The sequence below is a fragment of the Cydia fagiglandana genome, chromosome 21 (genome assembly GCF_963556715.1).
Source record: "Cydia fagiglandana chromosome 21, ilCydFagi1.1, whole genome shotgun sequence".
NCBI lineage: Eukaryota > Metazoa > Arthropoda > Insecta > Lepidoptera > Tortricidae > Cydia > Cydia fagiglandana.
Window position 1 is genome coordinate 10,620,918 of NC_085952.1, and position 19,091 is coordinate 10,640,008.

At 44.1% G+C, this 19,091-nt stretch overlaps 1 protein-coding gene across 1 annotated transcript in view; it reads left to right on the forward strand.

Annotated features, from left to right (window-relative positions):
* LOC134675158 (probable sodium/potassium/calcium exchanger CG1090) overlaps positions 1–19,091 on the forward strand; it is a 62,394-nt gene that overhangs the window by 32,426 nt on the left and 10,877 nt on the right. The window contains exons 2-11 of the mRNA XM_063533339.1: positions 196–294; positions 2,210–2,303; positions 2,758–2,909; positions 6,604–6,660; positions 7,235–7,376; positions 8,014–8,124; positions 8,744–8,921; positions 9,801–9,947; positions 10,665–10,759; positions 11,159–11,268. Coding sequence (XP_063389409.1) covers positions 196–294; positions 2,210–2,303; positions 2,758–2,909; positions 6,604–6,660; positions 7,235–7,376; positions 8,014–8,124; positions 8,744–8,921; positions 9,801–9,947; positions 10,665–10,759; positions 11,159–11,268 — 1,185 coding nt within the window. The remainder of the gene's footprint in view (positions 1–195; positions 295–2,209; positions 2,304–2,757; positions 2,910–6,603; positions 6,661–7,234; positions 7,377–8,013; positions 8,125–8,743; positions 8,922–9,800; positions 9,948–10,664; positions 10,760–11,158; positions 11,269–19,091) is intronic.

Sequence of the window (19,091 nt, forward strand, 5' to 3'; positions counted from 1 at the left end):
AAATGTTGGAGCCGCACACGCACACATCACGCAAGCGGTGTGCCATCTCTCATAAGGATCTGTACACTACAACGCCGCACGCGCACGTGCACGTCAAGCACACGCAAGCCGGTGTGTACAGGCCATTATGCGGGTTGATGGATATTTACTTACTGACTGAATAAACATTTCATCTAGATTATTTTGTTGTTGCAGAGGATGCGGCGGCCGCGGCGGCACCGCTGGCTGACGGTGTCTGTATTCTTCATCGCGTACTCCGTCGGCCAGGCGCTCATGAGCTCGCCTGGAGACGTGGTGAGTCTATATACAACTATAATAATAATAAATATTATAGGACATTCTTACACAGATTGACTAAGTCCCACAGTAAGCTCAAGAAGGCTTGTATTGTGGGTACTCAGACAACGATATATATAATGTATAAACATGTACTTAAATACATAAAAAACAACCATGACTCAGGAACAAATATCTGTGTCATCACACATATAAATACCCTTACTGGGATTCGAACCCAGGACCATCGGCTTCACAGGCAGGGTAACTACCCACTTGGCCAGACTGGTCGTCAAACTAACGTCAACTATAGAATTATAGATACAGGGTGGAACATTTCACGAGACTGTGAGCTGAAAGAATAGTGTTATCTATGTGATCTACAATTAAGTTATTATAATAGTAAAGCTGGATTAAAAAGATCTAAGCTAAGCCCTTATTCATAAAAGTTTACGGGCCTGATTTATTAAAAATTATGTTTTATCACATTCTTACAAATACATAAATCAAAATGACAGATAAAGACAAACGATTATTAGCGAATTGAGGTTTGTAGCGCGTTTATGAATAAGGGGGTTACTGTTTAATCCAGCTTTACGATTATAATAACTCGATTGTAGATTTAGATAACATTATCCTTTCAATTCGTTCCCTAAAAATGTTCCACCCTGTACATATAAATAAAAAATAGCTTTTTATTCCCACATTACATTACATAGAGTAGGTATGTACATTTAAATAATGTAATGTGCTTCCCTTTTGGGTAAAAGCCTGCTCTTAGTCTTAAATATCATGGAAAATCTCTGAAATATAAATGTATATTTACATACAAGAAAGTATACTTACATACACAAGTTATATTTTTGACATCTAAAAATCTTAGCCCCTATTCACACGAGGGCTTTTTCAACGCGCGTTAATAAAGCGCTTGAATCTGTCCGCACTCTAAATACGCTTTAACGACCAAGGCTTAAAGTCGAAAATCAAACAAGTGAATAAATACATGCACATGTATCCATTTGTGTCATTCAAACGCTTTTTTAATGGCTCCTCTACACGATGGGCCAACGCCAGCCACTTCAAGGGACGCATTTATGCGTTAGAGGAAGCAAGTGATATTGCTATCTCATTCTACCGCATGGCTGCGTCCCTTGGAGTGGCCGGCGTTGGCCCATCGTGTAGAGGAGCCATAGCACAAAATAGATAAGTACAGAAGTCAATCACATGTATGTACTTTACTTTTCATACCTACGCTCGGCGGTCGCTCTAGGGTTGCGATTGTTGCGAACTATGACTTATGCACAAAAAACTATCGTGGTAGTGGCACTCGTATCTATCATATCGTATCTCGTATTTAGTTGTTTGATTTATTGTCGAGGATGAAACGGGAAGAATGGAAATATAAATTAATAATAACATTAATACCTAACTCAAATAGGTATTTTAATTTTAATGTCATTGTTATATTACAAATTTGCCACAGAAAATATCTTGCGATGATTCCGAGATTGGCGAAATACACGATTATTATATTTTTAAGTGTAATAAATTCACATTCTCATGTACAATGTAATAAATTCGCATACGCATTCTCTCTGAAACCACTGGTAGCTTAAAAAACGACAATTCACCGTTTAATGTTAAATTTAAACAACCGTCCACTGTACAGTTATAATAACTTTTTGTTTTGTTTCTCCATTATTGCACAAAAAAGTTCACAGACGCGTGTCTCCAGCGGATGGCACTCGCGCTCGCACTGGTCCCAACTGGTCCGAGATATCGTGTCCGTGAGCAGTGTCTATGTGTGCGTTGCTCGAGCGCGCTTTGTATGTAGGTTGATTTCTGTACCTATCTGTTTTGTGGCCATAGGTAACGCGCGTTGTAAAAGCGCCCGTGGGAATGGGGGCTAAGACATTATTGTTTATCATTTTAGCCAAAAGAGGGCTCCACGCTGCCCGACCCAACTCCCACGATACCCACGTCACTAAAAAAAGAAACTGACTTTACCAAGGAGACCAGTGCAAAAGGTATTTAAATGCTCATATATTTTAATTTTTTTAGAATATATGTTATCTTTTACTATAGCTGGTCAAGCAAATCTTGTCAGTAAAAAAAGGCGCGAAATCCAAATTTTCTATGGGACGATATCCATTCGCGCCTACATTTTTCAAATTTGCCGCTATTTTTCTACTGACAAGATCTGCTTGACCAAGTATATTAATATTGCCAGTAGTTATAGCGATAATATTGATAATGTAATATGGGTCATACGGTAGCTGAACCATAAATGATTCATCCGAAATAAAGACAAATTAGACCAACAGTAAACTCTTATCATAAAAAAATAAATAGTCAATGTCAGGAAAACTCCATAATACTTACAAATGAAAACTAAAGTGCTTAATCGTGGTGAAAAGACACAACTTGATTCTAAATCTACGTATGAAATATGTAAAGATAAATATTTTAACGTTTCCACAGAAACAGAACCAACTCCCCCTGGTGAAAAAGAGAAAGTGCCAGAGGATGAGGAAGACAAGGGGAGGAAGAAACTGCTAAAAGGCACCGAGGAGCCCGACGAGGAAGACGAGGGAGAGAAGAAAAAGCAGAAGGACGCCGGATACGAGCCCTCGGTGAGTGCCGCGTTCTTAAGCCGCCCACTGAATAACAGTCCGCCGGACGATATCGGCCGGTCAGTTGTTCGGAACTGTCAAATTTTTGTTCTGACAGCCCGATATCGTCCGGCAGCCTGTTAGTCAGTGGTCGGCTTTACTGTTCTTTAGAACCCATCAACGTGCACACTAGCGCCACTGCTAAATAATCGTAATTATTTAAATTTAACGACGGTAGGTATTTTAAAAAGGGGGCCGCTACGTACTGTATTTTGTATTTAAGTACCTTTTGAATACATCAGACTAGTTTTTATGTTGCTGGATTAGTCGATCTATTAACTCAAAACACCAATTTTTTACCAATCAATGGAGTGATTCTTGAGGAAGGTTTCGGTGTGTAATTTGTTAAGATTTTGTGTAACCCATGCGAAGCCGGGGCGAGTCGCTAGTATGTGTTATCTTTATACCTATTCTATTCTATCAAACATCGCTTTTGTGGAACTTCGTTACATTATTAATGTTGTTACTATAATTTATTTTGTGGTAATGGATAAAAAAAATGTATCAAGTTAATTCAGTCATAATTTATATAAAAACCTTGCCTTTACCTGTATTACTGAAGGTTACCTTTACACAAAGCCTTACCCTAACCATTAATTTGTTGCTTTCATCACGAGGAAAGGCATCGAGATCAAAAGAGGGCTTCAGCCGAATTGTAAAAGCTCTTTGTAGATGCCTTATGCAAATCTTAATCTTCTGCCGTATTCGAACTTCAAGATATTCACAAGAGACGACACGTACTAGATCCATTCTAGAAACGTTATATTTTAGATATCAACTAGTTCTCTTTTGCAGCGCAATTCGGGCAACCAATGTCACTTTTACGTTAGATAGAGTAAGATATCTATTAGATGTGAATTGGATCTCTAAGTCATATCCTGTGGAAAACGTTCAAGAGTATCTCCAGAATCGCGCAAATGCCAATTTGACAGGTTAGATCTTAAACATATCTTTATCGTATCTTGGTGATGACTAAAAGATGTCTATTTCAAAATCCGAATCGGGCCCCTTATCCTTCGTATGGGATCTCATCGTTTAGGAAATGTAATAAATAATTCAAAAATTTTACTTACGCTGGTTTGTTCAAGCATTTGTATTGCTTCCTGTACGAGTAGATAATAGATGTCTGGAATAACTTTCCCTATTCTTTAAGACTATGGTGAAAAGTTTAAATTGGTGGTCTTGAATTTCCAACTAACGTAATATTCGCGTATACTCGTGTATTCGGGTGTAATTTTAATCGAATAAAGTCATTTCAGAAGCTGTGTAGTGTGTAGGTATGTATATAGCAAGCAAGCATGTGCTTTGGTGTAGAAAGTACTAAAATAGTAATTTTCTTCATTAGGGGTGATCCATTAATTACGTCACACGAATTTCTAGGTTTTTTGACCACTCCTCCCTCCTTGTCACACTTGGTCACATTTGGCAAACCCCTCCCCCCTAGTGTGACGTCATATTTTTTCTACGAAATCGCCAAATCGAATTAAGTGAGTACCTAAGTATTATTAATATTGTATCAAAATATTTTTGACGATATAAATACTTATTAGTAATTTTATAACCCAAAACTGCTTAGGAAAGAAAATTAAACGAATAAAAACGATTATCGTTTTAAAAACCTGTTATTTAAATGTACAGCGAATAAAATAATTTAAATATATTTTCGGTTACTGATACAGTAAAAGTGACGTCACAAAGTTTTTGTCTCCCCCCTCCCCCATGTCACAATATGTCACATTTTCTTGACCCCCTCCCTCCCCCTAAACGTGTGATGTAATTAATGGACTACCCCTTAGGAGATCACGTATAATACTTATAACGCTGCAGTAAGTTCCACTGTAAGCACTGAAGTATTTACTGCACTGAAACTATTAATTAAACATGTGAACAAGTTAATTACCCTGACCAGATGTAGTGCATAATCTTTTTCCATCGTATTTTATCAGAATCGTTCGTATTTGTCACGCTACTTCAGTCAACCTCGATATTTTGTAGTGAGATGAGACTGACTGAATACTACGAGAGCGGATTACTGCTCGATTCGAACTTTAAGATACGGCGCGATTCGGAAAATGAATTAGAGATTCACTAGATATGAAATAGTAAAGATATGTGACGTTCCACGGCAAAAGATACCGCATAGCGCCGCAATAATATTGGAGCGGCGCGTAAGCGCCAACCGCCATAAGGTACCTTTACCCGTGGGACGTCACATAGACACATATCTTTACTATTTCATATCCAGTGAATCTCTAATTCATTTCCCGAATCTTGCCGATACTTACGTCTATTAATAGATCTAGAAACGATATGGATTAGATGTGTACATGTGTGTGACATATCTAATCCATATCGTTTCTATATCTATTAACTGACGTATCTTAAAGTTCGAATAGGGCCGTATTTCACTAGGTACCTACATCAGAAGCGGTATCACGGTCGCATTTTTATCACCTGTCATGCCATGCGTCACTTTCGCACTTACTTATTTTTTAGAACGTGACAGGCATGGTGACAAATGATAAAGAGCCGACCATCTTAGCCCTACAGTACAGTAATTTGCAATACTTCAGTTTCATAGATTTCAGTATTTTTGGATAAGAGGTTCATTAGCGCGCTGTTTGTAACAAACTCCTCATACCCGTGTTGATCTAAATGTTTGGCCCAGTTTTCGGAAACTCTATAGGGCCGGAAATTACTCGGGTTTCATACGATAATGATTATGTTTTGGGGTAAATATATAAAGTTCTGTTATATTATGTGGTGAGAGTAGGTACTCATAATTTGACGTATTACATCTCTACTTTTGAAGTAATATATATAGGTAACTAAGGGGAATTAAGCCTAGAAATCTAGTATCATACAACCAACCCATAAACTGATGTAAAATACTTATTTTACAGTACATTATGGTGCTACTTTACCGCCCTAGGGCGGGATTAAGGACAATACGTGCCTATATCAAAAAAGGGCCATATGTATTATAAAACGTTGCACAATACACGTGCGAAAAGTAATTCCTATTTTTCGCATTTGTATAGTAATTTTAGTACATTACAGTACAGTTACAGTACGGTCCAGAACGCAAAATGCCTATATCATTTCAGATGATGTAAATACATTTACTATTACTGGACTGTTCGCGATGTAGACTAAAAGTGATATAGGCAAAATATTACACTAGTCATTTTGCGTTCTAGACTGTCTGCGAATATTACATCATCAGTGGGTTATGTTATGTCTCATTCTGCCGTATTCGAACTTCAAGATATTCACAAGAGACGACACGTACTAGATCCATTCTAGATACGTTATAGTTTAGATATCAATTAGTTCTCTTTTGCAGCGCAATTCGGGCAACCAATGTCACTTTTACGTTAGTAGAGTAAGATATCTATTAATGTGAACTGGATCTCTCAGTCATATCCTGTGGAAATCGTTCAAGAGTATCTCCAGAATCGGGCAAATGTCAAATTTGTCGGGTTAGATCTTAAACATATCGTTATCGTATCTTGGTGATGTCTAAAAGATATCTAATAGATGTCAATTTCAAAATCCGAATCGGGCCCATTGTCGGTGCCACGTCCATTACAGGGGTGTTTATACTATATACCTATACCTATATCTAATGTTTGCATGTTTTCGTTTGTTGCAGAATGCAGTACCGACGGTCCATCCCTTGAGGAACTGTACTCCTCCTGCTATCGAGCAGGTAACATGCCAGTTTATTATTAGACATGTTCAATTGTTTTATTCGCGTTAATTTTCTAATTAAAATGAAAAGAGGCAAGTTCACAATTAGGTTTATAGTTTAATTTTATACGAGCAAACACGTATCTAAAGATTTCGTTAAGTTTTCTCAATTTTCATTCATACAAAAGGTTTAGATAACGTCATATGATTTTACATTTACATATGTAGGTATGTCGAAAAATTACAGGGCCATAACTAAGTAGGAAGGACGTATACTGTAAAACGTTGTACGATACATGTGCGAATTTTAGGTAATTCGCAACTCGTGGGGATTTTAAACACTCCCTTCGGTCGTGTTTTAATTTATCCCCACTTGTAGCGAATTTCCTATTTTTCACTTGTGTCGTAATGTACTCTATTGTAAGCTGAAGTAACAAGCATAACCGTAAACTATTACGGTGCCAATGATACGGTTATGCCTTTTTCGTTTAATTGCTCGACTTGGCGGATCATTGCAGTAATTTGTAGGCATAGGTAGGTACATTATTATTACAAGTAGGTATTTAAACCGCAACTGTTATGCTTGTACACAGTTCCCTCGGCCCCTGATGGGGCAAAACGCGCGCAAGCATGGAGGCCTGATATTACACGTGCTAGTGGCTGTGTTTACGTTTATCGGACTGGCTATAGTATGCGACGAGTACTTCGTGTCCAGTCTTGACAGGATCTGCGAAGGTACGTAGGACCGATTGGCCAAAATGCACGCAACCTGTGAAGGTACGTAGACTAAAGGGGCCCACTCAGTGGCGTAGCTAGGGGGAGGGGGGGGCAGGGGCGGTCCGCCCCGGGTGTCACCCATTTAGGGACCGTGAACATCAGTAGTGCCACCTATAAAAATTCGTAAAATGAAAGCGATGGAGTAAATCCTGAGCTATTTAACAAAAATTGCAATTACTCTTTTTAAATATATTTTACAATTTTGATTGAATTTTGGGGTGACACCCACAATTTCCGCACCGGGTGCCACCCATGCTAGCTACGCCACTGGGCCCACTGATTATCAGTCCGCCGGACGATATCGGCCTGTCAGTTAAACGCAAAAGGTGTCAGTTTCAAACAACTGACAGGCTGATATCGTCCGGCGAACTGGTAATCTATGGGCCCCTTAAGAGAGCAGAATTTCGCGTCTTTTCTACTGACACCGTGGGTGTCCGTAGGGTGCCGGGATAATTTCAACTAATCGAAATATCTTCCATTCCATTATTAACTAGAATGCCATATATAACCAGATAGCGAATAAGCTGTGTTGTGTCAATAGTTGAAATATATATTATATACCTATATTATTTATTTGTGTGTGGTATTATTACAGAGCTAAAGCTGGCACCCGACGTGGCCGGCGCCACGTTCATGGCGGCCGGCAGCTCGGCGCCCGAGCTCGCCACCGTCGTCATCGGCGTCTTCTGCGCGCAGGACGATATCGGTTAGGAACTTTTAACATTTCATCTTAAGTAGGTGTGTCCATTGACACTCGATAAATATTAATAGTATTTTTTTTAAACAAAAGTGGAGGACATACAACCTTAAGACATCATTTTCCCCTCTCCCATCCCCTTTTCTCTTAATTAAGGAATAATAATCATTGAGTACCACACATATTCAAAGCATTATCGGTTAAGCTGTGGCTTTCGGGCGACATACAAAGATAAGAAATGGTGATAATCAAGCACTTTGAGAGGATGATCGATTCCACTTTATACAATGCCGATACATTACTTCTAATGTAATGACTTGATCACTTGAACTTGATGAAGGAGACGAATGGAAGAGAACAATCCCTTGATTCTAGGAAGCTATTGCTATTACTAATCCTTCATCTGTTTGGCGAGGAATCTAATATGTCGACATGTAAAGGCATTGTATAAAGTGGAATCGATCAAGATTTTTATTCTTCTACAATATTTTTCTATCTATAGACACTATTACCGGCACCGTTCTCTTAATCCTCTTAGATGGTTAAAGAGATCCGACGAAGGAAAAACATTTCTTAATAATTGAGATGCTTGCTTTGAAATCTTACGTGCGTAAAATGTATATTGCAGGCGTGTCAGGCGTGATCGGGTCCGCAGTGTTCAACATAATGTTCGTGATATCCGTATGCGCGCTGTGCGCCGGCACCGTGTCGCACCTCAACTGGTGGCCGCTGTGCCGCGATTGCTTCTTCTACGCCGTCTCTATACTGGTCATGCTGTGCACCATCGCCAATGGATACGTCTCTTGGTAAGATATAACAAACAGCCTGATAGCCACTGATCATGTCAGTCGGTGTAGTTTGCTGAAAAAAATGTGTATCAGGGGATGCTGGCGTAAGCTCTTAAGAAACAGCATGTGAAGTAGACGTACGTGTCTTGGTAAGGAACTAGCGATGTGACGAGTCCACTTTTTTTCGATTCGAATCATTCGAATCGATTCGGCCACTGATCCGAGTTGAAATTCGAACTGACTCGACTCGACGGTTTGCGTGGTTCGCGACAAGGTCACGGGCCGCGGAGCCGCAAACGAGTCAAGCGGCAGTTGTTGTAAACAGAACCTTCAGGACACCGAATTAAGGTTTATTTTTCAATGGCCATACTACCAGTGAACTCGACTCGGGATGGCGAATCAAGCGGCAGTTGTTGTAAAAAGAACCTTCGGACTATCGAATTAAGGTTTATTTTTGAATGGCCTTAGCGTAGCGTTGACTCGGCTCGGAGAGTTGGTGAATTGGCGATTCATTCGCCGAGTCAGCGGATCGGATACCAAGTTACCAGTCAGTTTAGTGGCCGAGTTGATTCGGATTGCCAATAGTCTTGATTCGAATCAACTCATCTGTAGGTTGATTCGGATTATTCGAATCAGATAACTCGACTCGCCCATCGCTATAAGGAACCATGATCACCACTACGGCAATGGATAAAGCGAAACTTCGAGTAATATTGCTTGAACTTCAGACTGCTTTTGAACATTTGATCTTCCAACCCAGATCTAGGAAACTAGACCTTATTGGAATAAAATTAGTCACGATGTTTTTCGCAGACATGTGTCCTGGTAAAATATCACGTTCACTATAAACGTTCTTGAAAATAGATAGTCTTATGTACTATTGCAATTATCTTGCAGGCCGGAAGCGCTGTTCATGCTGATAATGTACGGCGTGTACTGCGTGGCTCTGCGGTTCAACAGCGAGCTGGAGCGCTGGGTTTTGACCAAGAAGCTGCCCTTCAAGCTGCCAACACGGGAGGAGCAGGCTGCACTCGTCACATACAAGTAAGTCTGAATCTGACTTTGCCAGACTCAGACTACTACGGGTGACAATAGGCTGTGGTCGTCAGTTCGAGAGGCAACCCTTCAAGGCTCTGATCACGATCGTTGCTGCGCACTACTGCTTCTTCTTCTTTCGTGTCGAGGTTCCCTTAAACAGTGGATGCCCAGAAAGCAGCAAGTAGACCCGAGCCTAGGGCGGCAAGATATTAGGGGCGGCAATTGTGACAAAAAATTCGTTGATGATAACAAGAAATAACTCAAAATGTAGTCAATATTATGGGTGCTGAGAAAGGTGCGGCTATAGGGCCTGGGGCCTAGGGCGGCAAAGACTGCAAATCCGCCACTGAAAGCAGCTACAGCACTACTGCTTATCACCCAGCTACCAATGTTATCAACGAAAGGCTTCATCGTAAACTCAAATCAGCCATCATGTATCATTCATCTTCATCAACGTGGAGTCGTGGACGTGAAGTTCTTCCCCTAATTAATCCTTCTTGGTATCCGAAATGCTGTAAGTAAAGGTAGATTTACAGAATACCACGGTATATAATTAGTGTACCTTGTCATTACCAAAAATCAGGGTATTTTATTTGGAATGAAGGATGAAGAGAAAATGTTTGCAACTTTTGACTAGACTCTTGCCAACTTGAATTTCTCATAGTAGTAAATAACCTTAACTTCAATGATATATGTATATACTCATTGTATTTGTATGTGCAGGAGCGCGGCAGGGGCGGCGGCGGCAAAACCCGCGGGTGACGAATACACGCAAATGGAGGGACAGACCAAGGAGACCGCCCTGCAGAACCCCCCACGTAAGGAACAACCCGCTCTTTTGTTATTATAGTATTTCATAATTTTGCGCTCTGTTCTGAAACAATTAACAATATATTTATTATTGTTAGAGCGCATTAAGTAAATTGTAAAACCTGTCGACAGCACCAAGTGCAGTCGCCATCGGATATATCGGAGCGGCCAAGGTGGTGTCAAATATCTGAGCACGCCTCTATTATCAAGGCGCTAGAGTGCGTGTTCAGATATTGTGAACACCTTGGCCGCTCGGATATATCTGATGGCGACTGTACCTACTCATATTTTTCTCCGTAAATCTTATATCTGGTACATACTTTAAATAAGTATATTTCTTATAATGTCGCTTACTCGCGAGCTCCGATTACCTGCCTACCTACCTACTCATATTAATCTGTCTCCAGCATACAACCCGGATGCCGCATACGACAACGCAGCGTACAACGCTGACCCTGCTGCCCAAGCGTGGGACCCCAACGCCACCTGGGACCCTAACAGCTCTTGGAGTGACCAGGTAGGTTAACGCTACTGACTTCCGCATCCCGGAAAATTGCGAGCGATGCTTAAGCAGAATGTGTCCTCTTTTATTACAAAACTTACGATCCACATTCAAAAATTACAGTTCAATATTTAAAAACGCAAGGGATCGCCACCAGTTACATGGTCTGACCAAAAAAAACCACCTGAGGCGAATTCTATAAAATGGCGAGGGCAAACGGAGATCGAGACTCACTCGCTCACAAATAACTCACAGCTGCACCATCAAGTGATCACAGTTATGCGGGAACGACCAAGAAGAGAAGGAGAATTCTCATAGAACAAAAACCGGGCAAGTGCGAGTCGGACTCGCGCACGAAGGGTACCATAATGCAAAAAAAAAAAGCAAAAAAAAAACGGTCACCCATCCAAGTACTGACCACTCCCGACGTTGCTTAACTTTGGTCAAAAATCACGTTTGTTGTATGGGAGCCCCATTTAAATCTTTATTTTATTCTGTTTTTAGTATTTGTTGTTATAGCGGCAACAGAAATCTAGACACGCGGCAGCGTGTCAAGCCAAGTTCAAGCAAAGGAACTGGCTAGCCAGCGCCAAGTGTAATATTACACGAACCACTTGGTGCCACTTTTGACCCTTCTATAACTCAAAACATCTTTAACGTAAACACATAAAACTACGTGTGTTTAATTATATCCATAAGGACATCTAGAAGCCCAAATTTCATGAAGCTAGCTCAAACGGTTATAAAGATATGAAGGTCAAAAAATCGTAAATTTTAAGACTGACTGACATACCTATAGTACCTAAACCTAACCTACTTCCAGATGACCCAGAAGGATGAAATTTGGAATCCAGCTCAGTTATTGTGTGAAAGCGTAGGAAAAAATCTAAAAATTAAAAAAAGTTATAAAATAGGGGGGGTCCCCATACAAAAAAACCATTTTTTATTGTGACTGACATATAAGTACCTAAACCTAACCTACTTCCAGATGACCTAGAAGGATGAAATTTGGAATCCAGCTCAGTTATTGTGTGAAAGCGTAGGAAAAAATCTAAAAATTAAAAAAAGTTATAAAATTGGGGGGGTCCCCATACAAAAAAAACCATTTTTTATTGTGACTGACATATAAGTACCTAAACCTAACCTACTTCCAGGTGACCTAGAAGGATGAAATTTGGAATCCAGCTCGGTTATTGTGTGTAAGCGTAGGAAAAAATCTAAAAACAAAATAAAGTTAATAAATAGGGGGGGTCCCCATACAAATTTCTTTTTTATTGTGACTGACATATAGTACCTAAACCTAACCTACTTCCAGATGACCTAGAAGGATGAAATTTGGAATCCAGCTCGGTAATTGTGTGTAAGCGTAGGAAAAAATCTAAAAATAAAAAAAGTTAAAAAATAGGGGGGGGGTCCCCATACAAAAAACCTGTAATACGCGCTAAACAACCGGCCAACGGTGTGTCGTTGGCGGCGCGCGGCACCACATAATTAATACAAAGAACAGAAGTAAAAAACATGCAGCGGAAACACAAGAAAAAACATTAAATCTCAATACCTGCCTAGTTTTCTTTACAAAAAGTATTGATATCCCATCAAAAACATAAATGTAAAAAAGGAGAGCCAAGTTCAATACAAAAATTATGCTTGGCTGTGGGGTTCGCCGCAAAAAGAATGGAGATTTAAATGAGTGCCAAGTTCTATGCAAAATCGAAATATGTATTTATAGGAACAAAATAACCAAAGTCAAATCTAACCTGCTTTAAGATCTCGCATTTTTTTAAATAACAGCAACTGTTATAGGTATCCAATAAAGCAAAGAAATAGAGTTTAATACTTGTTTATAATGTTATTATGTGTTCCGTACTCCACATCGGATATCTTCATAGAGAGAGTAACGCGATCGTTGACCAATGATGCCGCTAGCGTCTATGTAGTCGCTCCGCCCCACGCCGTGACGTAGTTCCGCTTCCACTTCCTGCGAACCGTTGCTCGCTTCCCGCTACTCGCCACCGCCATGTCATTGTTTCGTCGACCGTCTTGACCGATGGTCCGCAAATATTTTTTGCGTATATTTTTGCAGCATGGTGCTTTAACATTTCCGATCCAAAGCTCGGTCGATTAAATAGTGAGATATGGCAGAGATCGCCACTATTAGTCTTTTGGCGGTCTCGCGATCGAAGTCATCGAACGGTGCTTTTCGATTCTACCCACTTTTTTCTTGCTAAATTAATTTTCACATTCCATGCTGCTAAAATCGTTACCGTTAACTTGCATTTTCAAGATCGAAGTAGGAAGTGCGTCAGTGGTTTTTGTTAACAAGTGGTAACAAGTCGCTCCGCATCGGAGAGGGAACGCGCGGTCATCGTGCCTGCGGCGGCGGGGGCGGCGCGGCGGCGGACGGCCTGCGCGCGCCGCTGTCAGGTGCCGCGCTTCGCTGATAAGGAGGTTTGGATTGTCTCGAACCATCCGGTGAGCCAGTTTAAGATATTCTAATTTTATTGGCGTTCAGAAGTTACTTCGACACTAAAGGAGGGTTCTCAGGCAGTAGCCTGGGAGTACCTCGTGTTGTTAGTTGCGGCGCGACCGGGGCGCCCCGTCCCCCGGCGCGGGGGCGCGGGCCCGGCGCCCGCCCCCGCCCGCGCGCGCTGCGTCTTTCTTCTGCTGTCGTCCAAGGTGACTCCGAGACACCGCGCCGCTGCGGGCCACGGTGGACGCCTCCAGTCCGCAGGACTCGGAGAGACGTCACACGCCCGCTCCTGTTACTGCAGTCGCGGTGCGGACGCCTCCAGTCCGCGGGACTCCGAGAGACGTCACACGCCCGCTCCTGTTGCTGCAGTCGCGGTGCGGACGCCTCCAGTCCGCGGGAGTCCGAGAGACGTCACACGCCCGCTCCTGTTGCTGCAGTCGCGGTGCGGACGCCTCCAGTCCGCGGGACTCCGAGAGACGTCACACGCCCGCTCCTATTGCTGCAGTTGCGGTGCGGACGCTTCCAGTCCAGCGGGACTCCGAGAGATTCGCGGCGTCACACGCCCGCTCCTGCAGCTGCGGGCGCATCGTGGGTGGATCGCTTCAAGGTGAAGGCGGACCGCTTCTGCGTCCCGACTGCTCGAGCGGAAGGAAGGTAAGTTACGTGTAAGCAGTGGAAATGCTACGAGTACAGCGACGATCGCCGCGTTGGTTGCCGCCCGTCATGACGTCGCTGGTGACCTACGCGCCGGTGGTGGCCACCACGATGGCACCGCCGAGGGCAACAGCGTCGCCGTGATGATGCGTGCAGCTACGAGCCTGGCCATCGGCGCCTCCCGTGCCGGTAACGTCCGTCACGCGCACCGGCGCCTATCGAGCTGGCCGCCACGACGGCGCCTCCCGCATTACGCATCGACGCGGCGGCGGCGGCTGCCACAATGGCGCTGCCCGCCACGATGATGCCGCCCGCCACGATGGCACCACCACCTGAGCCTGGCGACGGTGGCCGCCATGATGGCGCCGCCCGCTCGATGACGCCGCCTGCCCCCCGAGCTGGCCGCCACGATGGCGCCTCTCGCATTACGCATCGACGCGGCGGCGGCGGCTGCCACAATGGCGCTGCCCGCCACGATGATGCCGCCCGCCACGATGGCACCACCACCTGCGCACTGGCGCCTCTCGAGCTGGCCGCCACGATGGCGCCTCTCGCCTCACACCAGTGCCTCCCGAGCCAGTCGGCGACCGCCTCATGCGCCGGTGCCTCCCGAGCTGGCCGCCACGATGGCGCCTCTCGCCTCACGCACCGGCGCCTCCCGAGCCGGTGGCGGCGGCCGCCACGATGGAGCCGCCCGCCTCACGCGACAGCGCCTCTAGAGCGGGCCGCCACGATGGGTCCTCGCCTCACGCACCAGCGCTTCCCGAACCAGTGGCGGCCGCCATGAGCCGCCCGGCCTCAGGCACCGGTGCGCCCCCCCGCCCCCGAGCCGGCCGCCACGATGGCGCCCCTAGCTTCACGCACAGGCGCCTCCCGAGCTGCGGCGGTTGCCACAATCACACCGATGCTGTCCACCGATGCTGCAACTACGACGATGTCGTCCCTTGCTCGCTGGGCGCCACAGTATCAGTTTTGTCCTGTCCACATGGTTCCATTGAGGTACGCAGGCGCCTATAGCTATGGTATAGGTATGGTATGATACAGCACGAACAGACCGCTGAGCTCTTGGTTTCGGTTAAAGAATCCTCCGGCGACGGCAGACAAGGTCGTAAAGAGCCCCGTCCTAGCGCGGCTCGACTGCCCGGAGTTGAAAGCGGTAAGATATGTCGATACTCAGAGGAAAATACGTCGTGTTCCCGGGCTTCATAAAGGTGCTGATCGACTTCGCTGTGTCGCTTCGAAGTTCCTACGACTTCTCGAGGCCATGGAGTGGTCCAACCGGAGAACAGCTAGCGACAAGGCCCTGTGCGACCGCTCGAAACCGAGGTGAAAGGCATCGAAAAGGTCTGCAGACTTCACATAATTATCTCTGCTTGCTCGCGCTCTCCAGCTTAAGTTCCGTCTTACAAAGACGAACTCGTGCGAAAAGCCCATAATAAACAAAATGGGACAAATAAACCCGCTGCGCCTGAACAAGCTTGAGTTTCCGGTGCTAAGATAAAGGGGCCAGGAGGACTCCAGCAGTTTCCATCTGTCTGTATTCGACTTTATCGAAACAGTTTTGTTACGCTAAGCGCCAAAATCGATTTTAGACTTCATTTTATCAGTTCGATTTCCTTAAAAGCATGCTACTAACTCGATGCCCTATACTAACTCGATATAGGGTGTCTCTTCGGATAAAGCGAATTAGACCATCACGCTCCTAGACATCACGTGGGACACGCGGCACAACACCCCGATTGAAAGTTTTCTTTTTCGCGACATACAGGCCTGCCTTGCTGCAGAGTTTCTCGCAGAAATGAGACTCGATGCCTTCTGTTCAGTCTCAAATTCGCAAACTTTAGTTCATAGAGGAAGGTGAAGCCTTCGCAGTCCCCAGCAACACGGAGCTGCCGAAAGCCTCGCACCACTTTCTTCCTCATCTTATGCAAGCAGTCCGTTACAATCTCCAATATTGGTAGACAATGTACGAGGTAAGGCCCTCTCAGCGAAGAGTAACCGTTAACGGGCCGCATCTGCAGCGCTGACGGCAGAAGTGTAAACATACAACCGCACCGGTACAGTATACATAAAACGACGGCGACACTACATCCCTTCCGTTACTACGGCTGTCGCAAAAACTGCTGATGCCAGCAGATCGTCTACAGGTCGCGCTGGTTGCTTGCTACTTGCCAGGTCGGTACAACCCCCGAGGACGTCGGTTTATCAAGAAGTCACTGCGCGCCCGAGTGGCAGCTGCGCCCAGCAGCCGCCGAGACTGTCTTCGCCTGACAGGCGCCTTGTTGGCCGGCCTCTGCTTTCGAGAGCCCTCGCACTGTGCCACGGTATTTCTTAACAGACTCATTGAACTGCTACCACGACGTTTGGCAGCTGCCTGTGATACGACTTGGCATGGATGTCTCCACCTCCCAGCCTAGTCTGTCTACTGTGACGGCGTGATAAGGAGAGTCTTCAAGCAGCTGTGGTAAGCTTGCAATTTACTGGCGGTCCTAGTGAACACAACGCCAGACTGCCCTCCCTTACTAGTCAACGACCTTAAGAATGAGGCGTAGCTCCTGTCAGATAGGACGCTCCAACACCGAGCTGGCGGGATCAGGAGTGACGACCGCTACTGGCGTGACTGGCGCATGCATACAACATGCCAAGGTCTAACGCTACGTAGCGAACGAGACGCAACTGTCACTGTCTCACTAATATGGAAGAACCGGATATTCCCGGTTCCGGTACTGTATTTGTATCGAAAACCAGTAACGGGAGCACCCCCTAGATCGTCCCCTTGTCTAGGCTGCCTGTACGGCCACAATGTAGAAATGGTCTTTATGGTGTATCAAATTTTCTGCCAACAAACTGTTCTGCAGTTTGGCAGATAAGTGCAATAATTACACTGTATTTTTTGTTTGGATTAAATAAATTAAAAAAAAAAAATAAGATCGACTGCCGGGTACATCTAATATCCAGTGAAGTAGCGAGCTATCTCAGACGTCTATTTCTATTGTCCATGTTAGCTTTCAGAAGGATACTCGTTCATAAGCCTCTCACAAGTGCTGTATGTGAACCACTATCGGACACTATGCCTTCTTCCAACGCGATTAATAGCGAGACCAAACTACCAGCTTGGGACGCGAGAAATCTACTTGCCCTAATTTGAATAGCCCTACAACGTTAGGTACGTTAGAAGAAGTACGATAGAAGAGCTGCCGCACTTTTGCTGTTAGCATCAGGCCGCAGGGTCAATGACCTTACTCTACTACACTGTAGCCCGGGCAATTAGATAACTTTAACGCTATTTTTTTTTGTGTCCGAAATTCGGTTCTAAATCAGATAACGTGTCTTACCGACTGGACTCTTAGAAGCTCCGGAATAAAGTATAGACCCAGTATAAGTAGGTAGTCTGGGTACGTCACCTTGCGAGAATTACACAAAATGTTAAGGGACACTTCGCTTATTTCTTTCAGCCACATTCTCATCCAAGCCGGCTTCGCCTCATATTGCTTTCAATCCACGATGTTCTTAGTAACTAAATTGGCTGGAAAGCTATCCACTTAGCGATATTTTGGCTTAAGTACATTAGGAACATGACTCGCCTGGGTTCTGCGGATCGGATGCGATTTCGAATGAGAAATCTCTCAAACCAGTTTAACGTCAGATTCGAACCTGGGATTACAATTTAATTCTCAATTGCCTGTTATGCATCATTATAACGAGTCACTGTGATTTCATGGGTTGCAATATGGCGTATATATATTTATTCTTTCTTTGAGTCATATGACAGTAGGTGTAGCCCTAACGCTTGCGCGCCCGGCGCCCGCTGACTCGCCACCAGGAGATAATAAACAGGTCTCTATGAAGATATCCGATGTGGAGTACGGAACACATAATATAAAAATTATACCTTCCAATAAAATTATTATTATGTTTCCTATCCACATCGGATATCTGAGTAATGCCTTCCTGGCAGGCTACTAGGCTACTTTAATGCCGACGGTACTTCTCCTCAACAATGACATGGCGGTGGCGAGTAGCGGGAAGCGAGCAACGGTTCGCAGGAAGTGGAAGCGGAACTACGTCACGGCGTGGGGCGGAGCGACTACATAGACGCTAGCGGCATCATTGGTCAACGATCGCGTTACTCTCTCTATGAAGATATCCGATGTGGATAGGAAACATAATAATAATTTTATTGGAAGGTAAAATTTTTATATTTTGTTCCTATAAATACATATTTCGATTTTGCATAGAACTTGGCACTCATTTAAATCTCCATTCTTTTTGCGGCGAACCCCACAGCCAAGCATAATTTTTGTATTGAACTTGGCTCTCCTTTTTTACATTTATGTTTTTGATGGGATACATCATCTGTGAAAATTTCAACTGTCTAGCTATCACGGTTCGTGAGATACAGCCTGGTGACAGACAGACGGACGGACGGACGGACGGACGGACGGACGGACGGACGGACAGCGAAGTCTTAGTAATAGGGTCCCGTTTTACCCTTTGGGTACGGAACCCTAAAAATAACAAAGACTAGCGCAATTCCTTGGACGCCTTATGTTATAAAATTAATCTGAAAGCCTAATTTATCTTCAAAATTTCGTCACGCATAGTTTCGACGCTTCTTACGAAATTCTCATTCCATCTCGTAGGTATAAGTCTATCTTCCTTACGGTCAGGTCATAAAACCCTTAAAGCAGTTCAGTTCAGATGATACACCGAA